Source organism: Bombyx mori, chromosome 16 (genome assembly GCF_030269925.1).
Source record: "Bombyx mori chromosome 16, ASM3026992v2".
Lineage (NCBI taxonomy): Eukaryota > Metazoa > Arthropoda > Insecta > Lepidoptera > Bombycidae > Bombyx > Bombyx mori.
This window is the reverse complement of record NC_085122.1, coordinates 8,687,104-8,713,615: the sequence shown is the minus strand read 5'-3', so window position 1 is coordinate 8,713,615 and position 26,512 is coordinate 8,687,104. Positions and strand designations below refer to the sequence as shown.

General features: G+C 38.0%; 2 protein-coding genes across 6 annotated transcripts in view; one reads left to right on the top strand and one right to left on the bottom strand.

Moving 5' to 3' along the window:
- LOC100126867 (FancJ-like protein) overlaps window positions 1–26,512 on the bottom strand; it is a 76,745-nt gene that overhangs the window by 20,401 nt on the left and 29,832 nt on the right. For 4 of the 5 annotated variants that reach the window (XM_062672830.1, XM_062672832.1, XM_038016178.2 and 1 more), the window contains 2 exon segments: window positions 13,141–13,284; window positions 125–202 (listed from right to left, as the gene is read on the bottom strand). In XM_062672830.1, the coding sequence (XP_062528814.1) occupies window positions 125–202; window positions 13,141–13,284 (222 nt within the window). 5 annotated transcript variants of the gene reach the window in all.
- Window positions 3,503–6,587, top strand: LOC119629672 (fatty acid-binding protein, heart). The gene is made up of 4 exons (XM_038016298.2): window positions 3,503–3,665; window positions 4,162–4,331; window positions 5,444–5,554; window positions 6,256–6,587. The coding sequence occupies exons 1-4, from the start codon at window positions 3,593–3,595 to the stop codon at window positions 6,313–6,315; spliced, it is 414 nt and encodes a 137-aa protein (XP_037872226.1). The 5' UTR covers window positions 3,503–3,592; the 3' UTR covers window positions 6,316–6,587.

Genomic DNA, 26,512 nt, shown 5'->3' with positions numbered 1-26,512 from the left:
ACTTATTTATACTTAATATACTTTTTACTATAGCATAAATATAAATGTACACTTTACGTAAAAATAATTAATACATAATTTATTTGGTTTGACGAAACCATACATATCAAAAAACATTCCTCACCAGGACTGCCTGATGACATTGCATAGTGCTTGGGCGGACTATCGGACTTCTTCGGTGAACTGTATATGCTTTTTTTACCTGTAAGCAAAAATCGATAAAATATTTCAGCACGGAATCTTTCGAGTCTTAAGATTATTAATTGAATCCTTCATATGAAAGCGGTAATCCGGTCTTATTCGTTTTTTCTAAATCAATACCAACCATAAAAAAAAAACTGATTCGGATTAAAATGGAACAACTGTCAAAATTGGCCTGTCAAAATTCTGTGGAAATGGAAGGATGTTCTGAAATTGATAAAGTAGACAAGGAATTAGCACCCCATAGCTCTAGACCTGGTAGATTCCATGGTTCCCAACTCCTTCCTCGATGAAGGAATGACAAAGATTGTGTGATGTCGATCTAGCATAGCACCATCCTATCTCTTCCCGGGGGTGTTGTAAAACACGATAAATTTTTTTTTTGCTTAGATGGATGGACGAGCTCACGGCCCACCTGATGTGAAGTGGTTACCGAAGCCCATATACATCTACAACCTAAGTGCCGCTACCCACCTTGAGACATGAGTTCTAAGGTCTCACATTTAATAGTACAACGGCTGCTCCGCCCTTCAAACCGAAACGCATTACTGCTTCACGGCAGAAACAGGCAGGGTTGTGGTGCCCAACATTGCAGACTCACAAGTCGTTCTACCACCAGTAATAAAGATTACAGGTCTCAGATTCACAGGATAATGGACAACAGCGTTCTCCGAGTATCGTACTGGCGCACTACGATCGCCCATCGGCATTTCTGGTGATAGTGCCTGATAGTGATAGGATAGATTTGCACCATCCTGTTTGCTCTTTGTCTGGGGGTATATTATCTATATATGTTTCAATATAATCGTGTTCATGAAAAAAAGAATACGGAACGAAATGAAATGTTAAGTTAATTTGAAACATTAATCGAATTGGCATGAAATTAAATGAGTTGGGATGAAAATATGTAATATCGATAAAATTTTGGTTATTTACTTATTTAAAGGTATATAAGTATGTATACCAGTCTTTTGTACCCATAGTACAGGGAAACTTTTTTTATTTTTTTAGTTTTATAATTTTTATTTATAATTTTTTACTATATAAATATGTGCATTATTTCTTATTTAGTAATCTGTGAAGTTAGTAGTGTGTGTAGTTAGCTCTTGTTTTCATGTTGTTTTCAAATATATATATTGCTGTAACATGTCATAGTGTGTTATAAGAGATTGCTGTACATGCCTGTAACTGGCTTACATACCAGTACTTAATTTTATACATGTTAATTTTAAGCTTGAATGTTTTGTGTGTATTGCTGTTGGTGTGTCTAAATAAATAAATAAATAAATAAAATAAATTAAAAATAAAACCTAGTTTGGGGCCAGATGACCGTGTGTTACTATATTTATATTTTATATATTACTATATTTATTAAAATCTTATTAAATTTACAATAACAAAGAAGGACTACAATACAATTTAAAAAAATGATTGGCGATGTCTACGACACTAACTACTAAGCTCCAGAGTGAGAAACCTCGGAATACGCGCCGTATCAATTATAAGTGCTTTCTGTACCGGGCCTCTCGTTAAGTCAGCTGGATAACGAAAGTTTCTTAAGGAGTTGGTCGAAACTTTTCGCTATCCAACCGATATATTATTATTATTTTGGCCGAGAAAACCTCACGGGCTCTGACTTGAAGGGTGGAACGGTCGTCATATAACACAATTGAAATTTCGACTTTATGACGTAAGGAAATTTACACCTTGATTTTTTTTACTTATTTTTATTTATTTATTATTGTTGCTTAGATGGGTGGACGAGCTCACAGCCCAACTGAAGTTAAGTGGTTACTGGAGCCCATAGACATCTACAACGTAAATGCACCACCCGCCTTGAGATATAAGTTCTAAGGTCTCCAGTATAGTTACAACGGCTGCCCCACCCTTCAATGTCCTTGATGTCTTCGAGCTACGAAAACAACTTGACAAAAGGCACCCGTGAGCTCGTCAATAAGCATTTAGTTTATTACAGTAAAATAAAATCTATGTACAAGTATAGATACGAAATGTATCTATGTGACTGACTCTAGTTACGTCACAAGATGGCGGCAGAATAGGACAATGGCGCCATTACGCTGATTGCGGGGCAGAGTCCGCGGGTTCGACGCGAACGCAGTCGCTCTAATGAAAGTATTGAAACGGTCCCCTCTCGCGATGTCACCTCGAGCATCTCATTCGGGCCTACTTCAACGTGACGCGACATTCCACTGAAAAGCTTTCCTATATTAAACTTTACTTCTTTGTGGGGGACGCAGAATATATAGACGGCCTATACGTACTTTTGTATTGTGTGGAATGCTTGAGTATTACGAGTTTTTTTTTGTTTCATATAAGCTTGGAGTTGTTGATTCTGGATTTTAAGGTTTTTTTTGGGAGATAACCCTTTAATACTAATCTTTGAAGGATAGAGCATCTTGCTAGCTTGCACGCGTAGGTACCACCATCCTGCCTACCTGGTTATAAGAGTGGGGCAGTTGTTGTACTGTATAACTGAAATTTTACACCAATTGGATTCGTGAGCTTGTTCACCCGAGAATAAACTGGTATATTTTTACTGGTGGTAGGACCTCTTGTGAGTCCGCACGGGTAGGCACCACCACCCTGCCAATTTCTGCCGTGAAGCAGTAATGCGTTTCGGTTTAAAGGGCGAGGCAGCCGTTGTAACTATACTGAGACCTTAGAAGTTATATCCCAAGATGGGTGGCGCATTTACGTTGTAGATGTCTATGGGCTCCAGTAGCCACTTAACACCAGGTAGACTGTGAGCTTGACCACCTATTTAAGCAAAAAATATATAAATAAAAAATGATCTACACATATGCACTCTTGAACAAATTATATACATTATGATACCAGATATTCAGAAAAACTGAAATCACTAGAGTTGACTCTCACATCAATAACACCGGAGGGCTTTGAGCGCAATATTATTACAAGTTTAAGCTTCCAATGTTTCGTGTATATGTTTGCTTAAGTCAAATCTTGCAAGCAAAATTAGAATCACCTTCGCTTCTATTAAGGTGTTGAATTTTAAACTGTTAAATCAGTTTTGATGATAATTAATTTTCGGACAAGCGTGCTCTGAGTGGATTCAATTCAAAGTGAGCGCCTGTACTAACGTTCAAATATCTGTTTGACAAAAAAAATTCATCACGCTAGCAAGCTAAATAATAGAAAAAATAATTATAGGTCAACTATTTAAGATTGTTTACCTAATTTTGCTAGAGTTAAATGTAAACACGGTGTTGTTACATCGCGCGTTCTAAACTGATAATAGACGAGATCTTATCAGCATGATATACCACTGGCAGGTACTAGATAAAAACACAATATCATTCTGTCGATTGTCAATGTCCGCGTTTATGTTTAATATACATTTTATTGTATAATGGACGAATTTCTTGAATTAAAATACGTTTTGGTCGAATCGGAGAATTTTGACGACTATTTAACGTTTATCGGTAAGTTTTTGTTACCGGATCGCTTGAACGGCAATTCAGTTAGCTGCTGTGTGCTTCATACGTGATTTTATTTATTATTATTTTTTTATTGCCCCTGTAGACAGACGATCGCACGGCCCACCTGATGGTGAGTGGTTACCGTCGCCCATGGACTTCAGCAATGCCAGGGGCAGAGCCAAGCCGTGGCCTACCGCTTAATAATCTCCGCAAGGGATGGGATGAGGTGGAAACACCTCATTCCATGGCCGGATGGTACGTGGCAAAAGAGTTCTCTGGAAACGCACTGTGGATGACCGCAGTTCAAAGATTCCTTTATAATTTCAGGTTGATCATTCTTTAGTATAAACATTAGTGACATGTCCGTGTATCTCAATATGATTTATTTAAAAGAACATAGTTCCAAAAAATACTTTTAACAAGTATTTAAATATTTGTCTTAGTTAATATGAAAAAAGGAAAAGCCGTACCGTAAATAAATAAACACGCTATTCCTCAGGTATCGGATACTTCGCAAGGAAAGTGGCTATCAACTTGAAACCCGTTCAATCTCTGAGGAAGAACCATGACGGAACTTACAGTTTCGATTTCACATCATCAGTCACCAGCTATACGATAACGTTCACACCCGGCGTGGAGTTTGAGGAGGTCAAACCGGACGGGGTTAAGGTTAGATGTTTTTGCTAACGTACGGATAGTAGACTTAGACGGATAAGTACATGATACCATAAAGTGAATGCCGTCGCCGTCACATGAGGCATGAGGTCCACGTAGATTTGTCGTGGAGTCCACATGATCATCTTTTAAAATTCGAATTCACGAACAGGACCGATGCTAACGTTACAATATTAATCAATTTGGAAAAGGTTACAATTTACATTGGCGGGAGTTGATTGCCAAATGACCAAAAAAAGCGCGCTTCGAATTCTAAAAAACGGTAATGGAGAGAGCTTTTTAGTTGTAGGTGTTTAAAACAATATTAGTGTAGTTTATAATGATGAGTAAAATAGCACCAGCGAGAATCTTAACCACATTCAATTTGCGAAGTCGCGAAATAGTCTCGAATTCCGATTTGAAGGTAGCTACAGCTACACAATAAATATGGTGGTAGGACGTCTTATAAGTCCGCGCGGATAGGTACCGCCACCCTGCCTATTTCTGCCGTGAAGCAGTAATGCGTTTCGGTTTGAGGGGCGGGGCAGCCGTAGTTAAAAGTGAGAACCTTAGAACTCATGTCTTAAGGTGGATGGCGGCACTTACGTTTTAGATGTCTATGGGCTCCGGTAACCACATAACATTAGGTGGGCCGTGAGCTCGTCTATTCATCTAAGCAATAATAAAAATAATTGAAAATTTGTATTTCTGGGTGTATGATACCCTTCGGTGGTGACGGTTGCGTCTATGGGCCCCAACAACGACTTAGCAACAGGCTGACCGTGAATTATTTTATCTATCTAGGCAACAAAAAAGAAAAATCTCCGACCATTGCAACTGACAGAAATGTTTTACTGTTTTGATGACATAGTTGGCATTGCTGAAGTCTTGGCATTGCTGAAGTCCATGGGCGACGGTAAGCACTCACCATCAGGTAGGCCGTATGCGCGTCTGCCTACAAGGGCAATAAAAAAAATTGTTTTGTCAAGTATAAAAATTCATATTTGTTTTAATTAAATAACTTATCATTAATATATTATTGAATAACAATTAAGCGAACAACAAATTACTGAATGTTTCAATATTGTTACTAATGTGTTTGTAAAATATTAAATTGCTTCTTCCAGGCGAAATCCATAATCACCTTTGAAGGCAACAAAATGATCCACATACAGGGCGAACAGAATGGAACCACGTCGGAGCACGTCCGTGAATTTTACGAAGATCAATTAATAGTGGTGAATATAATAATCGTTGCCTTTGTTTGTTTAGGAGATGTCTTTTCAATACCCCGGTAACCGTACTCGTCGAACTCGACAAAGCCCGCTGAGTATCTCGCCGGATCTTCTCAGCGGGTCGCGATTCCTATCCGGCAGTAGATTCATTCGCGAAGCAATTGCTCTTGAGTTGTTAGGTCTCTTTCGGAGGCGCTCGGGCAGTTGTTAGCAAATCCCACCCCTCCTGGCTGAGCCTTTGCTCGCCCACCTGTCTTGGTGAAACTGGAAAGGCCTCCGGGCCACCAGTAATCTTTCAATCATAAAAAAAAGTATTTTCAACTACTTTATCTTGACTCGTATTGCCCGGTTTCTTTTGCAGGCCATTTCAAACAACGTTATTACCGTCTCTATGTAATCACTAATGTCCTAATCTTCAAATTGGAATGCTTATCGGCAGAAATAGTCTTATGCGGCTTTATAATTAGCTCTGTTACCAGTAAGTGGATCATATAGACCTACAGTGAAGTGTTCACGGTCTAAAGATTTTATGGTCTAAATGTGCTTATTATATTAATCCGTGCAGGTTTATTATACATCTTTCGGTCAGTTCTCAAGATATAACTGAATGACATGACAGTTTTTTCTGTGCATCCTAAATTGACAAAATTCAATGATCACGAGTAATTCGAACGCAAAAATCACGAAATTAAATCAATTTTCAGACAACAACTGCTAACGGCTTCGACAAGACTGCCATTAGGAAGTACCAAAGAATTTATTAAGTCGAACAAAGTTCAAGAGAAGATTAACTTTACTGCTATAAGCTTCAGAAGGAATATGACGAAGAATCTAACTTAATGAACATTGTTAGTCAACGTTTCTGATTTCAATTATAGTTTTGTATTTTGAACGATTTAAAAAAAACAAGACAGATTTTATGAATGATAAACAAGGATCACTGAGTTTCTTCATATTTTCAAATAATGTATTAATTGTACCTAGTCAATTTTTTGTATTATATGATAGATGTGTACTGTTCCACTATTCATTATAACCGGTCCGTTTTATTTTGATTATGCTCAAAACTGTACCTAGTTTTTTCTCTTCTGTTCTATTGGATAGTATGTATTAATTAATAATATCAAGTGAAAACGTACTATAAGTCAGTGATTAAATATTAAAATCGTTCACGATAGATCTCCACGATTCGGGACCACTATTTAATGGAACGTTTTGTATAATCAAGTTTGGCCGACCTAATCCCTATATCGACTTTCACTTTAACAAGGAAGGCACGTCCTTACGGATCCATCAGATCCAATAACCTTTGCATTAGATGCCTTCAGCTCTAATACTAGGGGCAGGCTTAGGGACCCCGGTAACCGTACTCGTCGAACTCGACAAAGAGGTCGACGTGCAACCTAACCCATGCATCAGCCCGCTGAGTTTCTCGCCGGATCTTCTCAGCGGGTCGCGATTCCGATCCGGTAGTAGATTCATTCGCGAAACAATTGCTCTTGAGTTGTTAGGTCTCCTTCGGAGGCGCTCGGGCAGTTGTTAGCAAATCCCACCCCTCTTGGCTGAGCCTTTGCTCGCCCACCTGTCCTGGTGAAACTGGAAAGGCCTTCGGGCCACCAGTAAACTTTCAATCATAAAAAAAAAAAAAAAAAAAAAAAAAAACAAGGAAGGGCCCTTATCGTGAGCTAACAACCCAGAACATTCTCTCCGGGGCACTTTCCAAAACTCGATTCCCTATTCCATTAGACCCTCTCGAAGTTATCTCGCGTTATTTACATCGCCTGACCGTACCGTCTTATGTAGTCGACCCCTATGTATTGGCCCCTCGCTCTGTATATAAGTGAGCATCGTGGTCCGTGTGTGGTTGTTTATAAGGGCGTTATTGGCTTGTCACGGGGTGGTGTCGCGGTGTCGTCGTCATGGTAACGCGGCGCCCGGACGCCGGATCCCAACGCCCGCAGTGTCGGTCGCCGCGCCCGCGCCCCGCCGCACAAGTGACACGCGCTGCGAAAAAGCACAACCACCCTGGATGTACGGTGACCATGCTTCGTCTATCTTTTGGAAAATTTTCTCTAAATATTCGAAGAATAAATGTCTATGTACAAACGCGCATACACTATTTCACGATGATCGAAGTTCATTTATTAATTGAATATGCAATTTCGAAAAGGGTACATGTCGCTTATTTTGTCAAATACGTTTTTTCATATACATGTAGTTTTGAGGCTTACTTACATCAATTTTATAATAATTCCAGTAATTTTCAATTACTAATTAACACTAAAATATATCTCAAAAGTTAATATTTAAAATTTTACACTGCTTTAGAAAATAATCAGTTTTTTTCATTTCCTGAACATTTTACATTTTCAGAGATGTGCCCTTTTCGAAATTGCATATTGAATTTAAATTAAACATTAAACATTTTTCGGCATATAAATTTTTTTAACAATCATTATGTTTAATTAACGCGCAAATTATCACAATCAATGTAATATCGAAATTAGATAAAGTAATATCTCAGATAAACACTAAAATTCCTGTTGTAATAATTTACATAGCTTGTTATGTGCTCCATGTAAGTACTATAATTTCAGACAAATATTTTGTAAATTTCAGGCTTTTCATTTTACTAGTGGTCCCGCAGTAGTCGAAATTCGACTATAATTAATTGAAATTGTAAGCTTGAACACTATTATGCTTCTATTTTCAAAGACTATTTCATAAATCACAATATTTAATCTATTCTCAAATTGACCACGGACGTCTCAAGAACAAAAGTTTGACAATAAATAAATAGTATGCACGCGTGTGTGCGTCAAATACATGGTAGTGTGTGTAATGTTTTTTTAGGCATAATTTAAAAAAAATATTAAGATTCTGCACTCCTTCTCTATATTCTCTATGAGTGTGGAAAACTTCATACTCCTCCGTCCGCGCAATTTTCGTAAAAAGGGATACAAACATTTTCCTTCATGTATTAATATATAGAAGATATTTTATAAGTCGTCGTGGCCTAAAGGATAAGACGTCCGGTGCATTCGTGTGTAGCGATGCACCGGTGTTCGAATCCCGCAGGCGGGTACCAATTTTTCTAATGAAATACGGACACAACAAATGTTCACGATTGACTTCCACGGTGAAGGAATAACATCGTGTAATAAAAATCAAACCCGCAAAATTATAATTTGCGTAATCACTGGTGGTAGGACCTCTTGGGAGTCCGCACGGGTAGGTACCACCACCCCGCCTATTTCCGCTGTGAAGCAGTAATGCGTTTCGGTTCGAAGGGTGGGGTAGCCTTTGTAACTATACTGAGACCTTAGAACTTATATCTCAAGGTGGGTGGCGCATTTACGTTGTAGATGTCTATGGGCTTCAGTAACCACTTAACACCAGGTGGGCTGTGAGCTCGTCCACCCATCTAAGCAATAAAAAATAATAAAAGAAGATAGAAGCGCAAACAAGTTGTGAGTTTGGTCACCGTAGTATTCACCCGACGGGCTGGGTCGATTTGTCGGTGGGGTGGGGGATCGCACCTTTTGTTTAGGACACCCCCGGTCCCCCTCCGTTCATTTACTCATGCTACTCTCAATGTTGTTTGCAAACGGTTTAGGTGCCTAAATGTACAGGGAAATGTCACGATTTCACTTTTTTTTTTCTTGTTTACTTTCGTAGCTTGCACCGCCGACAGTTTGCAACGAAACTTACTCATCTAGTATGATGTAAAATAATTGCTTTTTATTAGTTTAAAAGTACAGAATTTATTTGAGTAAATTGTTTATTAATCAATTTGGTACTTATTGTTAGGTCGCACTAATCATGTATGTCATTAAATGAGGAGACGTGGTTTGGAGATTATGAATTTGATTATCAACTGCGTTGTCTGTGCTTAGCGTTAATTCTAATTTTAACTAAGTTCCTAATCATGGCTACGGTGGTAGGGCGTATTGTATATGAATTGGTTGTTAGATATTTCTGCCGTGAAGCAGTAATGCGTTTCGGTTTGAAGGGTGGGGCAGCAGTTGTAACTATACTTGAGACCTTAGAACTTATACCTCAAAGTGGGTGGCGCATTTAAGTCGAAGATGTCTATGGGCTCCAGTAACCACTTAGCACCAGGTGAGCTGTGAGCTCGTCCATCCACCTAAGCTATACAAAAAAAAAAAACGGTCTTCTATATATGTCGCTACGACTTACAGATTGAGGAATAAGTTATATTTAACGCTACCATCTCGTTTTGAAGTATCGTAGAATATGTTATTACCTATTAATCCTAAATAAAACCATTATTAATATTAGTTTTCATTCGTATTTTCATTGGGTTTTAAAGATCAAGGATGAGTCTGTTGTTTGTGTGAGCAAGTATAAATAACGAATGATGTTCACGCCGATGGCAGTGTAGTGTGTTTTTTTTATCGTTTACTGACAATGATAATGTATCTGCCTATTAACATTATTCCAATACGCTTTAGACTCGTGCTTTCGTTACAAATTTTGCAACGGCTCTCATTTCTTCTGATAAGATTGGTCATCTCAGTGGGCATCTCAGACGCTCCGTAGATTTTTGTACTAGTAAGTGCTCTTAGGACTTGTTTAAGATTCCGTAATATCCATTAAATTTGCGCTACAGCTGGTAGCGTTTTAAAGAAATGGGTCCAACTTTCTGTTTCGTATGTTGCCGTGGCGTTATCACATGTCCATACTAAAGAAAGGTTTGAAAAATCTTCCACGGGTGGGTTCAGATTAGAAGGGCTTTTGACATTGCTTATGACCATGAATGACGCATTCCACTCAGTTGAGCAATAATTGCCAACCTTCGATACAAGATTTGTATACGCAATTGTCAAAGTCTCACTTTAATGCACACGTTTTACTGGAGGTAGGACCTCTTGTGAGTCCGCGCGGGTAGGTACCACCACCCTGCCTATTTCTGCCGTGAAGCAGTAATGCGTTTCGGTTTGAAGGGCGGGGCAGCCTTTGTAACTATACTTGAGACCTTATAACTTATATCTCAAGGTGGTTGACACATTTACGTTGTATATGTCTACGGGCTCCAGTAACCACCTAACACCAGGTGGGCTGTGAGCTCGTCCACCCATCTAAGCAATAAAAAAAACACACACACACACACACACGTAAATCTCACAAAGAATGTGTTTGTTTGTAAACATGAACACGTCGCGTGTCAAACTCCGCCTACAGTTAACACGAAAGGTGTCGATTGGCTCGTCCCTGAAGCCTTCTCCATTTAAGTCAAACTAGCGGGCACGCCTCGTCACCGTAACCAGGCAAAGCCGTGGCTAATCAAGAAAAACCTAAATTTTTATATTTTAGAAATTAACGAATTATTTTCTCGACATTAAAGGTACGACACTAAAGTATTATTGATATCTTAGTGATCGTTTTTAGGATTCGTTTAATTATTTGATAAGATTATTGTTTAGATTTAAATTATGGTAGGACCTCTTGTGAGTCCGCACGGGTAGGTACCACCACCCCGTCTATTTCTGCCGTGAAGCAGTAATGCGTTTCGGTTTGAAGGGTGGGGCAGCCGTTGTAACTGAGATATGTATACTGAGACCTTAGAACTTATATCTCAAGGTGGGTGGCGCATTTACGTTGTAGATGTCTATGGGCTCCAGTGACCACTTAACACCAGATGGGCTGTGAGCTCGTCCACCCATCTAAATAAAATAAAAAAGATTTTGAAATAAAAAAATAAATAAAAAAAAACCTACCTCCAAATCTATATAAGGAATCTAAAGTCATTCACGTTGCTCTAACAAATCAAAAACCGTTTGTCACAGCATTTGGCAAGATCAGCGTTGGGATATAATATTTAGTTTTTTAAATTCTAAAATCGTCATTTCTTGAGTAGCTAGCTTCACATGAGTATCCTATTACTGAATTAACATTTAATTGATAGCCAAGTTGCCATTGATTAGTTAACACTTTTACTAGCATCGCTTGCTCTGTGTGTCATCTATTGAGAAGAAGAATTTCCAAAAAAACACTAAAACAGAATCTAAAACAACACAAAAGCACCAATTTTTTTTTACGCAACGCAATAATCGAAAAAGGCTACCAATGAACAACAAAAAAAAAAACATATTATTACACGAAATCGAATTCCCTTTCCGTGCGATATAGCAATGGAGCAGATGCGCCACCAATAACAAAAGCTTAAACATTTGTATTATCAATAAATACTTCTAATTTTACACGGGAATGCAAAGAGGCCGGGCAGACTGAGGATAATACTCAGAAGTGCGTTGATAGACAGTTCTGATAATTTTAATATGGTGAGGCATTGGACCGGCGAATACCCCGTGTAGAGATTGTGTTTCCGTATAGTTTTTTTATTTTTTTATATTGCTTAGATGGTTGGACGAGTTCACAGCCCACCTGGTGTTAAGTGGTCACTGGAGCCCATAGACATCTAAGACGTAAATGCGCCACCCATTTTGAGATATAAGTTTTTGCTATAGGTAGTAAGTAATATGTAGTAGGTACCTATCGAATATTTGACTTGCGCTGTAGATATTTGTAGCACGAATCGTTTCAATAAATGAGTTTATGAGTGACAATGTGAACCCATCATCCGTGTTCGGATATGAGGTTCGACCTCATGTCTCAAGGTGGGTAGAAGAGCCCACAGCCTATTAAGAAGTTACTGGAGCGTATAAGTATCACTATATCACCCAATTTCAGACACGAGATTGAGGTTTGTTTGAACCTTCAAATCGGCGCTGATATTGATCGTTCGCAAAGAGTCGGTGGAGAAAGAGACAAAGAGAGAGATATATTCTTTTTTCGCTACGAATTGCTATTGCCGAGTCAAGGATAGAAGTAACCTAGTCGCGCTGGTGATTCGGTTGATTCTACCGATGGCGCCCTGTGCTCGGTGGCGAAGCTACTGACTTTCTATTACCCATGTTTTTTCTAAGTTACGTTTCTGTGATGATCTTACATTTGGGTATGAAAGGATGATAATAAGGTTGATTAATGGGTTTCACTCTCCTCCGCGACCAGAACACAGCCACGTCACATGGCGGGATAAAGCTTACGCCTCTTAAAGATAAGCAGGAAAAACTGTGGCTTTATCCTGTGACAACTCTTGTCGTACACCTTGTAGTCAAAATATAGACAGCATTGTATACAATGACTATGCAACTATGATACCAAATCTGCTTTACAGTTAGCACAGACACGATGCCAGTAATAATCCTTCCGAGTTCATCATGACCTGTTTTAGTAAATTAAATAAAAATATAAGGGTGAATGGATGTGTTTTACTACCACCCTGCCTATTTCTGCCGTGAAGTAGTAATGCGTTTCGGTTTGAAGGGTGGGGCAGCCGTCGTAACTATACTTGAGACTTTAGAACTTATATCTCAAGGTGTGTGGCGCATTTACATCGTAGATGTCTATGGGCTCCAGTAATCACTTCACACCGGATGGGCTGTGAGCTCGTCCACTCATCTAAGCAATAAAAACAAATGTGACCCGACAGGGATATAAGTTGCGAAAATGTGATAATGAACTGTTGAATTGAATTTGAAATTGTTGAATTTGTTTAAGATTACCGTATTCGGGCTTGGCGAAGGACACTTCGAAGGTGAAAGGATTGTCAACGTGTTTGCGGTTGTTTGCGTTGCCTGCTGAGTCATCCATCTTGTTCTCAAAAATCTCTTCAAAACAACTCTCCATTTGTAGTTTGTTTATACGTTCTGAAACAGAGGAAATCATTCAACGACATGTTAAAATCTACGTTAGCCGTAACATCATAGTTTGCAACAAATTGATATAAGAAGTTATGGTGAATTTGTAGTTTGTTAATTTGAAGATGTTTTTTTTTAATAAGTGCATTATTGTAAATCGAATTACAAGTTAAGAGCTTGTGTTGTGACTATTGTCAATTTTATTTTTAACTAGCGACCCGTTTCGGCTCCGCTCGGGCTTTAACAAAAATTTCAACGATATTTGACGTTGTTTTATTTTTTTAAATAAAAGAGCACTTATTGCAGAACAACTATAATAGTTAGACATATTATGCTGTTGCGACACTTTTTGTAAATAATAATGTGTTCTACAAAGTCGTAATACTTTATTTTATTCTATCATCAATAGTTTTCGCAGGGCACGCGATATAAATGATATTTTAGGTAATTTTTTTACACCTTGGGTTACATTATTGGAGTTTTAGTAAGGATTCGTATTTTTTTTCAAAAAAGATTATAGCCTATGTCACTCGGGAATAGTGTAGCTTCCTGTGAGCTGCTAGCCTAGCTAGCAGTGAAATAATTTTTCAAATCGGTTCAGTAGTTTCGGAGCCTATTCAATACAAACAAACAAACAAATCTTTTCTCTTTATAATATTAGTATAGATAGTATAGATAACGTTTGGAGGACAACAGGAAGAGAAAGAGGAGCTTTAATAATACAAAAGCATTTTTAATCGATTTACGTTCTTTACTGTTTATAAAGAACTATGAAAACTATGCATTTATTACCCTTATCTCGCAGCTTTCATATGTATATACTTATCGATTGATCGCAAGCTTTAGTTTCAAAAGTCAACCTGCTAGCCTGTTTTATAATTTAAATCTAAGTTCAATACGTTTACGGTCTATTTTGTGACGTTCAGGCACAGGAGTATAGGATTTGTCGGTTCGGCGGCGTTGTGTAAAAATGCCGTCTTGTCGCAGGCACGCTGCCCATCCCCGGGCGACATTTTTACACGAGGGGGAAGTGGGGAGGCCAGGCCACCCGCGGACGCTCCCGTCATTTCGTTGTCATCCAGGGGCTCCTTTTTGCGCGTTCACGGCTCGAGCGTTGGCGTCGACAATGCTGTTCAGTATTTTTATTCTTTTCCGAGAAGAAAATACGACGTAAAAAATATACACGAAGAGAAAATCACGAACAATGCAGCCCTTCGGCGAGATTAGCCATCAGGAAATGAACGTTTCGTTGGATAAGTCCGGCGGAATTTTTCATTTGTTACATAGGTCTTGTCATTCCCCTATTATTCGGAACAACGACAATATATAAAGTAGCCGAACACAACAGCGCATTCACTTTTATTTTGATTAATTACAACCTACAATTTTCCTAATGTTTTTTCAACGTTATTGCCATAGAGATGACTTGTGATAGTTCTTTTGTAACAATACACATTACGATTCACATCTTCACGTTTTTTCGTAAGTTGGTTTTAGCTCTGGTTCAAATTTCTTTTTTTTTTTATTATCCATTAACCAGTACTTTTTGCCAGTTTCTATAATAAAATTTGTCATTTACTTCCACGGAACTAACTGAGTAATTTGTTTGTGATTCATTACGAAGCAAAGACAGTAAATAGCTATAGATACATAAGATACTAGAACATTCCAGAATCCTTCGATTTATCTCCAAAGTCCGAGATTTCGCTAAGTGATTTCGATATGGCGGCGTAACTCAAAGGCTGGTATTAAGTTAAAGCCTTTTGACTGAAATGTAAAGGCGTGCAAACCAAAGCCGCGGTGTAATATGATACTCATACAAATCGGGCGATACCATAAAGCTTTGTCTTACGCCGCTCATCGCCAGCAATCATTGTCAGCTAAATAAAATTAAACGAGAAATATCCTTTCGATAATCAAGATTGTTTTACGTTGTTTGAAAATTTCAATTTTGGAATTAAGAAAGATCTATTTTTGTTGAAGTCAAAATAGCTCGGTAGGCAACGGCTTGGTTCTGACCCTGGCATTATTGAAGTCCATGGGCGACGGTAGCCAGTCACCATCAGGTGGGCCGTATGCTCGTATGCCTACAAGGGTAATAAAAAAAAGACATTTGTTAATAAAAATTTTCTACTTTTGTTATTGTCAGATACATAAGGAAAAGAAGAAAAAAAAGAATGATACGTAGAATGCCACTAAACACAAATCTGAAAAAAAAGTTTGACACGGAAACTTAAAAGAAAAACATAAGAATAGATGTGTGTCAAAAAAGCGTGTTTTAAAAAAACAATATGTACCTACTAAACTTTACTAGCCAGTCATTTTTTATTATATTGAGAAGGTACGAATAGGAATGATCAAATAAGAAACTATTATAGCAACTTTTGAAACAGTCCAAATTACCTAATGTACCAAAATAGCTAAGCTATAGATCCTTTGAGTTTCATAGGCACAAGGATGTATTACTGATGATTTATATGTCATCTTAGACTTCGTGCTTTCGTTACAAATTTTGCAACGGCTCTCATTTCTTCTGATAAGATTGGTCATTGGGCATCTCAGAGGGAGGTTCTGTAGATTTTTTTAGCAGTAATTGATCTAAGGACTTGTTTAAGGTTCCGTAATATCCATTTAATTTGCGCTACAGCGGGTAGCGTTATGTGTATGTTTCTAGATCAAAAGGTCTTGAGGTTGTGTCCCAAAGTCGTATAAACAGATCTGTAATAAATAATCTGATTTATGGCGAAATCACGATAATCCGTAACTGGATCTACTTTATTCGAACATAAACTACCCGCTTAATGACATCCAAGGTGACTTCGAATTGTCGGGCCCACTATAAAACATTTCCCGACTTTTACGCAAAACATCATAAAATACAGAACGACGTGGTTTTTTTAAATGGTTCTTTTTTCGAATCCTCAGTTTCCGTGACAGAAGCGAGTTATCGGAAAACGATCGGCTTGTCGTGTCGACCGCGATACCAACCCTTTATCAAGATGGAGAGCATTAGGGACATCGCGGTGCCTTGCGCGAGTCATTACCACAAAAATTATTCAATTATTCATCGCGACAATAAAATCTATAGCTGATTAAAAACGAGTTTTCTTTCTGTTTTATTTTTGAGACTATAGCATGGTAACATATTATTGAACAGAGTTCATGAACGTACAAAAGTTGTTTGTGTTTGCAAAAATATTGGCGTCACGAATACATAATTATAATCGAGAATGGAAGGTCGTAGTTTAAAGCTAAAAGGTTGTTGACACGATATTATTATGTTTTGAGCACGATTCCGTAATTCGATTGGTGAAAATCCGAAGATAATATTTTCTTCTTCTTGAAGTGAGTATTCAAAGAACATACATATTATTATATTCAAAATGAACAATTTTATTTTGAGCACCGCAGTTCGAAAAAAAAAATTATGTTTTTTAAAGCAAGTACATTAATGTCCTAAATTCACGACAAATAATTTTTTTTAGACGGATTTGTAAGAATAATTAATTTTTGTCGGCCAATTTATTTACTTCCTTCATTAGAATAAGTTCTATTGTAACGATACGTTTAAAATTGGTACCTATTAAAAACATTCCGTTCTTAGAAAAGTGGAAATATGTATTATATAGTATTAATTTTTGGTAATAAAATACAATTTGAAATATGAATAACTTAATTAATCTTAATATTAAGGTAGGCTGTATTGTAAGCTTGCATTGCGGTACCTACCAGGTATCAAAATAGCACCTATTTTTCCACAAACTAGTAAGGTTTCAAAGGTGAAAAACAATCACACAAAACAATTGAGACTTCGACCCTATATTTTTAGGTGAATATCGCTATTCTATTTGAGATGTCTATGTGCTTCTGTAAGCAGTTACCAACATGCGGCCTGTGCCTACAATAAAAATAAAGAACAGACTTCCTGTAAATCGTAGGAATATCCGCGTAATACACAATTAGGTCGCTTCAAAGAGAGAAATTGATAACCGATAATTTGAGAACAATCATCACATCAGAACAAAAGGCCACCTCCCGATATCGAATCCGGTACAAAGGTAAGGAAATAGTCAGTTTCAGTAGTACAAAAGGAATAATATTAGGCAACCACAATGGCGCTTTGGGGCCGGGCGAGCTGAATAAAAAACGGATGTGTCAATAATTAACTGTGTGATTCGGGGGCTCGTCGCCGGCGGCCATCGATCCTGTGCTTTATCGAGCCGGTTTATTAAAAAAAAAAAAAACATAACGAACATGTATTGTGTGCGGACAAAGGGGCGAAAATCTCGCTGCGAGCTACGGCTTCGCCCAACCGGTTTGTTTTTGTTGGGCGCAGCACTAGGGGTGAAAAATATTACACCCGCGGGCTTATGTGTGAATTGGCCATGTGTTGCGCACATAAGCGCACAGATAGTTATCGGGCTCTGCGCCTATCTTGATTTATATTGCATCATTGATTTGCAAACGAATGAAGGGATAGCACGTGTACAATACATTTCAAAATTTAATATGAAATTCGTTATGAAATTGAACAAACTGTACGAAATCAAATAAATACGGAGCATTAACGTTACTGAAATACATATTATAATATATACTAGCTTTGCCCGCGATTTCGTCAGCGTGGAATAGTTACTTTGGCATAACGCTAAATTTTACCTGCGACTTCATTTACGTAGAAAGAAAATTAGCCCCGATTTTGAAACATTCTTTATTGGTGCTCCGTTTGTATTGGTCTTACCGTGATGTTACATAGCCTATAGCCTTCCTCAATAAATGGGCTATCTAACACTGAAATATTTATTTAAATCCGACTAGTAGTTTCTGACATTAGCGCGTTCAAACAAACAAACTCTTCAGCTTTATAATATTACTAGGTGACCTGGCGAACTTTGTTCCGCCTTAGAGGCAATAGGTACCTAAATGGGCAGACTTTAGATTTTATCCAGGTCAATTTTTTTTCAGTTAACCACAGCCTACATTACGTTTAGGTGTCAGTTGCATTTTGTTATTCCATATCAGTTGCGTTTTGTTATACCACATTTTATGTCAGGTCTCACGGGAACGTGATAAAAAGTATCCTATGTCCTTCTCCTGGTTCTAAGCTACCTCCTCACCAATTTTCTGCCAAATCAGTTCAGCCGTTCTTGAGTTATAAATAGTGTAACTAACACGACTTTCTTTTATATATACATATATAGATAAATATATATATTTTTAAATACTTATTTTATGATAGCATATTAAAACTACACAGGTAGTATTTTGGATATTGCATAGCTTGATGGATATTCCGCGGCGACGATGGCAATTATAATTCTACAAATTTCAGTTTAGGGACGCTCAAAATACGGAGTTGTGAAACGTTGATTTAATCGAAACTCAATCGCACCAAATCCGCACCGATACGGGGGGCGCACGCACCATTTGAACCCCCGGGGATCAGGAAATTCATCTCGCTAATCCACCGAGCCGCCGTGAATAGTAAAAGCGATGGGTCTATTCATTGCGGAGGGTGCTAGGGGAGGGGAGGGAGCGGGCGGCTCAGCAAGCGCTAAAATTTAATAAAGCAGGGCCTTGTCGGCTTCGGACAGCCCTTACGATTAATTACGCACAAGAGGCTAGTAATGATACCTACGTAAATGGGAGGGTAGACGGACTGCCGCATCTCTTATTCATGAAGGATCTATATCATCATTTAATATTTTGCGAGCGAGTTCTGGTTTATTTATGATGTAGGTACATACTTGTGCTCAGATCTTTAGCTTTTATTTATTTAGATGAAAGTGTGAATTTTATTTGTTTCTGTTTTTTTTTTTATTTTATTTTATTGGAAGCGAATTTCTCATTTAAGACATCAAAATCGTAATAGTTATAGTAGTTAGAGTATGAAGAACGCATAAAGATGTCCTACCACCAGTAATTACGCAAATTATAATTTTGCGGGTTTGATTTTTATTACACGACTAGCGACCCGCCCTCGCTTCGCTTCGGAAACATTAAAACACACATGAAACCAAAAAAATAAAATAAAAAAAATTTAAAAAAAAGTAGCCTATGTTCATCAGGTACAATGTCGGCTTCTAATGGAAAAAGAATTTTTCAAATCGGTCCAGTAGTTTCGGAGCCTATTCGAAACAAACAAACAAACAAATCTTTCCTCTTTATAATATTAGTATAGATGTTATTCCTTCACCGTGGAAGTCAATCATGAACATTTGTTGAGTACGTAATTCATTAGAAAAATTGGTACCCGCCTGAGATTTGAACACCGGAGCATCGCTCAACACGAACGCACCGGACGTGTTATCCTTTAGGCCACGACGACTTAACGTCGGATGGTCTGCAAGGTCTTCCGTCCATCTGAGTGGCCCAGTAAGACGCACATATATTTAAAAAAATCAGTCCCGAACAACCGTTGTTTATTTGGAAAAAAATATTTAAGCGCGCGCCAACATTTCCACCGTAGACTTTCCCACTTAACTCCCCATACAATATATGCGAATCAATTGACAAGTATATATAAAAGACGGCAGAGGCACTCGACTCCGGTCGTGTAGTACCTCGTTCGCGTCATTTTACTTCGTTCGACTTATGTACAGGAACATAAGTGAAAGGGGTTGATGGATGTTTTTTTGCATACGCATTTGAATGACGTCATTTCTCGTATATTACGTAGGCACTTTAGTTAGTGAAGTTTTTCTACAAGGTGGGTTGTCAAGTTTTTATGCAAATGTTCGTTATTTATTTTGTTCAGGGTTTTATTTAGCTTGCAATGCTTAGGTATAATTTTGGAAGATAGATTAGATAGCCCCTACCTCTGATCTTACGGAATTTAATTTTCACACTTTAGGTGAGTTTCAGGTATAATGAATTTTTACGATAAGCATAGCCTATATGGACACCCTGGAACTCTTCTACGGTGAACAACACCGTCACGAAAACTCTTCTCTAAATTTTATTCTGATGGCGGTTTTATGTTTCACTAGCGACCCGCCCTCGCTTCGCTTCGGAAACATTAAATTTTATTATTGATAGGCGAGTCCCGCGATGTTGCGCGCGGTACGACAATAACTGCGGGTGACGCCGCGGGGCGAAGCTTGTCTAAAAAAAGTAGCCTAAGTTACTCCTTATATCATAAGCTACCTATTAGTGAAAGTCTCATCAAAATCGGACCAGCCGTTCCAGAGATTAGCCGGAACAAACAGACAGACAGACAATAATTGTAAAAAAGGCTATTCTGGTGTATGTACAGTATATATATTCATATGCATGTAGTAAAAAGCGGTTATTTCAATATTACAAACAGACACTCTAATTTTATTTATATGTACCTATAGATAATGACATGGTTCAATCCTGACTGGGGTTAAGTCCTTAAGGTTAACGGAACATAAAGTGTCACCATTTAAAGCTTTGAGATGATTTTACATTTTAAACAAGTAATACCTACCTATATGATTTCCTCTTTATGCATTACTTCTATATTACTCAATATGAATGATTCTAGATTTATTACAAAATTGCAGTCGAGTTCCACTAGTATTATGTTGTTGCACAGAATTTATCAACTAACTCTGAACTTTAGAATAACTAAGACCACGATTCGATAAAAACACGAGTCTCCGAGAATGTAAATTTTAGAGTACATCCAAATGAATTCCAGTTTAATTTTCTTGAGAGCAAATCTAAAACACCCTATTTTGTTAGGGTTCTGTCTTCTAAACTGGTTTAAAATATAATATAATAATGTATATAGAATATTAAAATAATTTAGTAACAATCTTTTTAAAGGCACATTGTTGAATATTAGAATAAACAAGTGTTTACAGGCAATTGGTGTTTTGGACAAACGGGACAGTTTAAACCCAACCAGCTTTCAATACCTTCGTTCTGTCACCAGCCTTATGAATTGCCTAAGCATAGTTTTAATTAGATATCATCATTATGTAATCGTTTCTGTCATATTTACATATATTTTAGTTTAACCACATGGTTATACAATTACGTGATCTAATTTAGGACACGACAACAGCATGTTTTTTTTTTTTTTTAATTGCTTAGATGGGTGGACGAGCTCACAGCCCCTCTGGTGCAAAGTGGTTACTGGAGCCCATAGGCATCTACGACGTAAATGCCCCACCCACCTTGAGAAGTTCTAAGATCCCAGTATAGTTACAACGGCTGCCCCACCCTTCAATCCGAAAAGCGTTACTGCTTCACGGTAGAAATAGGCAGGGTGGTGGTACATACCCGAGCGGACTCACAAGAGGTCCTACCACCAGTAAAAAGTTTTAAATTTTTAAAGCCTGATTAAAGTATTATAAATTCATGTTGGATTTTCAACGTTAAATAAAGAAATAAACGAGATATTTCATAATAAAACTTTCTTTGTTAAAGTGAAACAAAACTAAACACATTTTGATTTTCATTATGGAAAATGCACTCGGTAAAGTACCTACTACATAAAATGCTGGTGCACAGTAGACTCTGTTGGAAATGTCACTTCGTCCAATTTCCGGAACTTGCTATAAACAAAATAAGTCGAGAATACTAAAGTCAAGCCCAGAGGCAATATTTAGGGTTTTCATGTAACTATTTTTCTTATTTATTCTATATTTTTTTATATATATATAAAAAATTATTGCTGTTCGTTAGTCTCGCTAAAACTCGAGAACGGCTGGACCGATTTGGCTGATTTTGGTCGTAAATTATTTGTGGAAGTCCAGAGAAGGTTTAAAAGGTAGATAAATATGAAAATGCTCGGAATTAAATAAAAATAACAATTTTCTTTTTCCTTTGATGTGTCCTCCGTTTGAAGTTTGTTTATACAAAAGTTTAGGTCTTTTATTTATCGATTGAGGCACTACGAAGTCTGCCGGGTCAGCTAGTATAATATAATATTGATGGAGCTATAAGACGGACTACTTTACCAACACGGCATCGTCTTATACCTCTATGGCTTAAAACTGCAAATGTTGATTACATAATTCTATTTTTTATTTTTATTGCATAGATGGCTGAGCAAGCTTACAGCCTACCTGGTGTTAAGTGGTTACCGGAGCCCATAGACATCTACAACGTAAATGCTGCCGTCCACCTTGAGATATGAGTTCTAAGGTCTCAGTATATGTAGTTACAACGGCTGCCCCACCCTTCAAACCGAAACGCATTACTGCTTCACGGCAGAAATAGGTAGAAAATTCTAACATGAAATTTATAATTATGTATGTATTCTTTGTATTAGATTTTACATAATATATACGTAGATGTACCTAGGGGTCGAAGTGTTTGGTATAAAATGAAATACCATACAGAAAGCAAATGAAAAAAATAAGAAGGACATACCTAGTTTTCTATAAACAATAGTTTATAAAGATGTTTTAGATATACTAGTAACAAGAAAAATAAACTCGCATATAGCCTTCAGTTTTATTCTGAATTTCGAGACACTATGTATCTTGTCTCTGTAGCGTATCATTAATTCTGTTATCTATGTCTCTGTTCTAACGGTCAGATAAAGATGCTGTTATTGTAACACTTAATGAATAATTGTAATTTACATGGTAGCCCGCACGGAAAATTATTTCTGCCGCGTAGATGGCTCATGGTTCTTCAAACAGCTGATGTTAAGATGAACCATGAGCCCTTCTGCATCTAGAAGGAGACTGGTTAAGACGTCACTAAGGCGCCGGAATATCTGGTAGATTCTGGGACCAACTCTTCTTTGTCGCTTTCTTCATTAATGAAGGTCGTGTCCCTGAAACTTGACCGTGACCTGTCTCGTGAGCTATTTCCACCTCGTCCGGTCCTCAGCTTCTAGAATGGCGGTTGCTACTGGCGGCCCAGTTAGGGCGGTTATTTGATCACACCAGCGGCTAGGTGATCGGCCGCGGGGTCTCTTTCCTTCTACTTTGTCCGTCACAATCACTTTGTCCAAGTTATCTGACTGTCGACGGGCAATGTGACCGAAGTAGCTGAGGATCCTCTGGTAACAGATTGGTGAGAGCCTGACTCGGATGCGAAGCTGATCCAGAATAGATTTATTTGTTTGTGGGACAAACAAAAGACGACAAAGTTAGGCAGTCCAGGCGCTTAGTAACAGGAATCGACATGATTACTTTAGTGTGCCACGTAGGGTGACCTGCCCGACGTGATAACTAACACTAATCATACCAACACTTACTGGTACCTTTTGCTACCATAACGGGTAGATAGCGGTATACAAGTATTACTCAAATAAACAAAAAAAAGTATAATAATGTAGATTAATTGGCAAGAAAAAGTCATGAAGTCAAATTTGCAAAATCAATAAGATGATACGTGCATTTTCAATGCAAAGTACAAAATGGGTCATTTGACCCGTTATGGTATGTTTAGTGTTAAATAATATTTACATAAGGTACGTTAAAATACCAACCGAAAACTGAATCGTTCAATTAAATACAAGGTTGGCAGCCCTGTTTCGTCGTATCGTCGCCGTAATTGGTGCTCAAGTGGCAATTAGCGACCACTCGGCTCTGTCGCTCCAGCGTCGCTTCTGTACGCAGCCACGGCCTTGTTCGACGATGCTCTAGTGTTTTAAATGTAGTTTTAAAAACTCAGTACACGCTGACTTTTAACTAGAGGTCAATTCAAATGAAAATTAGAAAAAAACTTTTACTGGTGGTAGGACCTCTTGTGATTTCGCGCGGGTGGGTACCACCACCCTGCCTATTTCTGCCGTGAAGCAGTAATGCGTTTCGGTTTGAAGGGTGGGGCAGCCGTTGTAACTATACGTGAGACCTTAGAACTTATATCTCAAGGTACCCACCTTTTTTACGTTGTGGATGTCTATGGGCTCCAGTAACCACTGAACACCAGGTGGGCTGTGAGCTCGTCCACACATCTAAGCAATAAAAAAAAAAAATATTTTGTTGATTTTTTGTATTTTGATTTCAAATTGACAGAAAAAGATCTGAGACTCAAGTCAGTACATGGTTTTGTTTCATCCAAGTAGCCAAAATAATATAGTACTCTGATATAAGATTAACGTTAGGCAGCGGCTTGGCTCTGTCCCTGGTATTGCTGACGTCTGAGCAACGACAACTACTCACCGTCAAATAAGACGAGCAGTAAGCTTATCTGCCTGCAAGGACAAATAAAAAAGTTTTTCGGTTGTTTTGGATAGCTGCATTGCTTATTCGTAGTTAGAGTTTGGGCGAACGGTTTGGCATTTTGGATTCGGCAAATAGTTTGTTAATAAATGCATTACAGTATGTATAGTTAAATATGAAAACTCGTGCCAAGAGGTACCTAAGAATTATTGTGGCGATGGATCAATTCTTGTGAACGGAAAATCAGTGGACTCATGCAACTCAGGCTGGCTTCCCGAGTTGTCTTGCATACGATTTACTTAATTCCACCGTTTTAAATGTTTCATTTTTTGAGATATCTTTACCATTATTATACAATACTAATGACCATGTAATGTGTCGTGGGCCCAATTCTGCCTGATTCATGAAGTAACCTTGTGTTTGATTCGCTCCGGTTCGATGATATAGCGTTGACCTGCTTTTTTCCGGTATAGGTATTGTATGAAAAAGGGTTGAAAAAGATATAGCATATTTCTTTCAATGGACCAATAGTACAAGTTATTTTTTAATAATATGATTTAACCAGGTTTTTGATCTGACTAAGTTAAGTAATCACGTTCACCATGAGGTAAATTTATTCTTAGACCTGTCTACGCTATTTGAGCAAACGACCTCTCAGAACTACTAGGTGTCAAGTGAAAACGAAACCCAAAGCTGTTAATCGCAATCCATCACGAGACATTAGGTTGCGAAGTATAAAAACAATTTGGTAGTGGTTTAACACAATTTTATTATTATTTTATTCCATGGACAAAACTAATAAATTGATGACATGCGAATTGATTGCGAGTCAATTGAACGCGTGCACGTTTAAATAGCATATAACCAACGTTCGCTTGCACAAAGCTCAATCGGAGGCAACAATAATCGAATTCCTAGTGGGGATTCACTGCCACGAGCCGTACATTAATTGCGAGAATTAATTCGTCCCTCTCGGATAAGGGACAGCGCTCATTGAAATTATTAGAACGTGTGCTTTATTAAAGACTTGCGACCCGCCCTCGCTTCGCTTCGGAAGCTTTAATTTATTATTGATTTCTCCACTATTTAAAGGATGTTATTATACATATAAACCTTCCTCTTCAATCACTTTATCTATTAAAAAAAAAAAACGCCTCAAAATCCGTTTCGTAATTTTAAAGATTTAAGCATACATAGGGACAGACAGATATAGGGACAGAGAAAGCGACTGTTTTATACTATGTAGTGATTTGGTGTCAACACCGATTTGTACCTAACGAATATACATTAAGGCATACCTTAACGTATATAATCCGTAGATTCCGTCTCTTACAATCTCTATATTTCCCCAATAATATTGTAAGGAATTAAAATTAATCTTTTTTTTTTATGATTTAAGTAGGTATTGCTGGTGGCTTGGAGCGGAGGCCTTTCCAGTTTCACCAGGACAGGTGGGCGATCAAAGGCTCAGCCAGAAAGAAAAATAAATCTATGGATGCCGTATCAACACAGGTTTTCAGTTCGAAAAGTCCCCCGAGGGGATGAGGATGATCCTGTTCTCACAATTTTACCATGGCACTGCCTGCCATCGAAGCAGAATTCATCCATATTTACTAGAATCGATTTAATTTAGTGCATTTTAAGATTTCTTTCGTAACATCCGGCCTTGGTAGGATCTCGTGGAGGAATCTACGTTGTTTCTTAAGTGCTATAACATGTCCTTCTTCAAACGACGTTTGAAGATAAGACTTCAGCGATAGACAGCGGCTTGCTCCCCTGAGTGCTCACTATCAGGCGGTGGGCCGCGTGCTCGTATCTACTAAGGACGCAAGTAAAAAGCGTAGAATAGGTATATCTATATTTAAGCGTAGAATAAATCTTCATTTAAGCAATTTTTTCCTTTGTTGTATCACTCTTGTCAGAGCGGTCGTGGTCGTCAACCAGCATCATTGCTGTGGGCAGATGTTATGTGCCGAGCAATCGCCACTCCTCCCGGTTTGTGGATAAAGTATATATAGCAATAAAAGACATATAATTCAATGCAATCTCTACTATATACTTCATATAGTTACAATTTTATTTGTAATCTTGCAGTAGGGTTTTTTTGTTTAGCTGCCAGTCAAACCTTAAGTCGTCTATCC

Coding starts and splice junctions, on each gene's coding strand:
- LOC119629672 (XM_038016298.2), top strand. CDS start 3,593: ATGGACGAATTTCTTGAATTAAAATACGTTTTGGTCGAATCGGAGAAT. Junction 4,332..5,443: donor TCAAACCGGACGGGGTTAAG/GTTAGATGTTTT, acceptor TGCTTCTTCCAG/GCGAAATCCATAATCACCTT. Junction 5,555..6,255: donor ACGAAGATCAATTAATAGTG/GTGAATATAATA, acceptor ATCAATTTTCAG/ACAACAACTGCTAACGGCTT.